The sequence below is a fragment of the Garra rufa genome, chromosome 3, assembly GCF_049309525.1.
Source record: "Garra rufa chromosome 3, GarRuf1.0, whole genome shotgun sequence".
Classification (NCBI taxonomy): domain Eukaryota; kingdom Metazoa; phylum Chordata; class Actinopteri; order Cypriniformes; family Cyprinidae; genus Garra; species Garra rufa.
The window spans coordinates 12,831,291-12,835,444 of NC_133363.1; the positions used below are offsets into that span (position 1 = coordinate 12,831,291).

The 4,154-nt window shown below is 34.5% G+C and overlaps 1 protein-coding gene across 1 annotated transcript in view; it reads right to left on the minus strand.

Annotated features, from left to right (window-relative positions):
* Positions 1-372: 372 nt before the first annotated feature.
* Positions 373-4,154, minus strand: part of dhodh (dihydroorotate dehydrogenase) — a 14,781-nt gene continuing 10,999 nt past the window's right edge. The window contains exons 6-8 of the mRNA XM_073836859.1: positions 1,521-1,674; positions 1,232-1,391; positions 373-1,136 (exon numbers count right to left, since the gene is read on the minus strand). Of these exons, the coding sequence (XP_073692960.1) occupies positions 1,055-1,136; positions 1,232-1,391; positions 1,521-1,674 (396 nt within the window). The 3' untranslated portion in view covers positions 373-1,054. The remainder of the gene's footprint in view (positions 1,137-1,231; positions 1,392-1,520; positions 1,675-4,154) is intronic.

Below are 4,154 nucleotides of genomic sequence, written 5' to 3' on the forward strand. Positions count from 1 at the left end.
GAGATAAGAGTGAGATACAACAAACAGTATAAAACTCATCCTTTGGAAATCATGTACACCAGATATGGTTTTTTATATTTTTTTACTAGTGGGTGCAGGACACTATAGTTCATTTATGTAAGTGAGGACAGCAAAATAAATTAAACTGTGACATATAACCAAAAATTATTCATACAGTGTACTACCAATAAAATTTATGAAAATGTGCGACCAAAAATTTGATTTGACACTTAGACCTGATCATATTTTATTAAAATTTTCTAAACTCTAGCGAAATAACATTGATAATGTGAGAAATGTTGAAGGTGTCTGAATAAATTTTGGTTTGACTGTACATCAAAAGTTCAGAAATGTAATGAAACCCTTAAAACCTTAAGCAGTGTACAACATTTATTCAAATTCATATATTTCTAACTAGGGCATAAAATAACACACATGTAAGCCACTCGTGTTTGCAGCATTTGTACATTACCAAGTATTTATTTACAACACCAACAAGGCATGAGCCATGTCACCATATCGTGCTTAAAACACAATATATTGGTTCCAGTCTTGAAAAATGTATGACTCCAAAATGATGTTTTAAAGGAAATGTAGAATGAGATCATTAAAGGTAAAGGTATAGTTCACCCATAAGTTAAAAATCTGTCATTAATTACCCTTATGTCGTTCCAAACCTACAAGACCTTTGTTCATATTTGGAACACAAAATAAGATTTGTGATCAAATCCAAGAGCTTGTAGCTTCATAAAATTCAGGTTGAGCCACTGATGTCACATGGACTATTTTAACAACATCCTTACTATGTTTCTGTGCCTTGACCAAGGTAATACCCTTGCTGTCTATTGAGGGTCAGAAAGCACTCAGATTTCATCAAAAACATCTTAATTTGTTCTGTTCTGAAGATGAATGAAGGTTTTACCGTTTGGAAAGTCATGATGTGACGTGAGTGATTAATGACAGAAATTTCCTTTTCATGTGAATTATCCTTTTAATGCCCAACATTACACAAACACTCCGACAACACATCACATTTGGAGTGTGAATGTTCCTTTTAGGTCTGTGTTTTTACAGTTTTCTCTGTTGCTCTATGATCAGCACCCACTGCCTCTGCTACACATGTAAAACCTTGTGCCCTAAAAAAGGAAACAAAACAGGAACAAACGTGTTTAATCCCTTTATGTTTCTTAATACCTAGAAACAAAGGAAAACAAAACACTGGAACACTTACTTTAAAAGATCATCTAGTTCTCTTTTGATCTTCTTGACTACAGGCGGACCCTGGTATACTAGAGCTGTGTAAAGCTGCACCAGAGAAGCTCCTGCACGAATCTTATCTAGGGCATCCTGTCCGCTGGCCACTCCACCAACTCCAACAATGGGTAACTTCCCTACAAACTCACACAAAAAAATTCCTCATTAACCAAATTCACTTTGTACATTTCAGTCTATCAGTCCAAATACAAATGCAATGCATAAAGATCAAAATAGGGCTTCGTCCTTTTAACATTTAAATGTACCTTGCGTCAATGTGTACATCTCTCGCACTGTTTGAGTGGACAGATCTTTCAGAGGTTGGCCACTGAGACCCCCTATTTCATGCTTTTTAGGGTCTTTTAGGGTGTCCGGCCTGGAAACAGTGGTGTTGGAAACCATTAAACCATCAACACCAACCTGAAAAACGCATAAAAAGTAATCTTCTGTAGCTTTCCTATCTTTTAAATGAATCAGCTACAAAATGAATAGGCTACATAATCAGTTTGACCTTTGAAGACTATGGAAGTAAAATACTGACAAATGTTTTTGAAGCAAAACAGGGTGCTGTATAGCACTAACTGAAATAAAATGCATCGTATTAACAGTGCTTGCATTTTAAGGTTGTGCAATTCAACATTGGTGGATATTTAGGCTGTGAATTTTTCAAGTGGAAACATAAAATTTCATTTGTAAAATTTTCAATGTTAATAATACAGATTATTTTAAAATACGACTTTTACAATTGCATTGTTTACAATTTCAATATTAAATAATTCATACTATTTTAAAATACAAATTTAACAATTGCACTGTTCAAAATTTCAATACTAAATTGCAATACAACCTTTGATACTTCACAGGACATTTCGGTGCGTATTATTTCGCTTCAAATAATTCACCGATTCAAATTCGCCAAGCAATCGATGCTACACATCCGGGTATGGCAGGAAGAGCAATTGAGCATCGATACAAAATCGACGTCTGTTGCTTTCCGTTTCACCAGAAGATGGTGAAACCGAGTCTTGCTGAGACCATTTCGGTCCGTGTACGTTTTATTCATTTGATTTTTTATTTTAAATGAAATAAGCAGAAATAAGAAAACGGCTCCTTCGTTAGTTTTTTCATTTGTTCAGAAAAACGAAAAACCGGTGACTCCATCCAGAGCCATAGAGACCCCATCCATTGTTCGTTCAACAAAATAAAAGACCGTTGTTTATTTATTTTAATTCTTTTGCAGTCTTTAAAACAACAAACATACAAGTGCAATAACATTTATTACATCAAAATATAATATAACTAAGACAGTTAAAAATAATAATAATACAATTGGAAAAGCAATTACAAAATCACATAAGAAATGTACATAAGAAGAAAATAGTTACAAATTATTCAAACAATAGATTTAAGGCTTTAAAATAATTTACAGCTTGTGTTGCGTTATTTCTTGATTTTTTTTTTTTTTTTTTTTTTAACGATCGCATATACCTGGCTGTTTCTATTAAAAGGAGAGTCAACAAGATAGTCCTCTGACTAGGCTTTCTTCTTTAACTCTTTTCACAGAAATATTTATTTCATAAATATTAATCTGCACCCAGCATGTTTTATTTTGCTGTATGTTTTTTTTTTTTTTTTTATCTGAGTATCTTTTAGACATTATACTCAGTTTTGGACAAGCGATGGTAAGTGCAAATACTGTAATGCAAATCGACTGAAGGTTACCCAGGGTGGAAAATTAGATTTTTACTGTAGGTACTGTATATCATAGCCACAAGAACGTTTCATTTCGCCAGGATTTAAGTTAAGTGCGCACAGCCTAGATGCTCAAGTAAAATGTTGACATCAGCTAGATAAAAATAACACTTTAAAAAGTCGCTTTTCACGGTGTTCCATACAGCACGAGCAACAGCTTGCCAGACGAGCGATTCAGCGAGATGACTGACAGGACCATAGAGGAGGCAGAAGCCAAGAGCGCAAACTGAACTTTTGTTAATTAAGAAGAAAATATAGGTGGGTGCAGGTAATATACCAGTATAGCCACAGAAACGTTTTATTTTGCTGAGATTTAGGTTAAATGTGCTCAGCCTAGATGCTTAAGTAAAATGTTGATCAATAGCTAGATAGGCTTGTGCAGTCGGTGTTTCACGGTGTTCGGCCATCGACCGATCGCTCACCAACTGGGTGGGCCCAGGGAAATAAAATATTAGGCTAGAGTTAAAAAAGAAAAAAAAATCTGCTATTTTATACTTTATCTATCTATCTATCTATCTATCTTAATCGTCGTGTCAATCATCTCGCAGGATCACTCATCTCGTGCGCTGTTGCACCTGCTGTATCGTCCTGAAGCGGACGATTGTCTGTTGTTCCGCTGACCTACATTGATATTATTTCTATAAAAATTATTTCATTATACAATTTTTATAAAAAACGAAAGGTGGGACATGGGCAAGTAGCCTACGTTGGTGGATGGCCGAACACCGTGAAACACCGACTTTTCAAGCCTAAGCGTTACTTATTATATAACTGATACGAACATTTTACGTAAGCATATACACTGTCCACATTTATAATAACTGGCAAAGCTGGCAAAATGAAACGTTCCCGTGGCTATGTAAGTACAGTAAAATAAAATTATCCACCCTCGGTATTCAGCCTATTTGCATTACAGTATTTGCACTTACCATCGCTTATCCAAAATGAGCATAATGTCTAAAAGAAACACTTGACTGAACATTGATCTGTTCTCCTTTGAGCTGTCTGGGTACAGCTGCAGTTACTCAGATTAAAAACCATACCGCAAAATTAAACATTTAATTAAAAAATAAATATGTCTGTGAACAGAGTTAGTTTAAAAAAAATATATATATATATATATATATAGATAGAGATATATATAGATA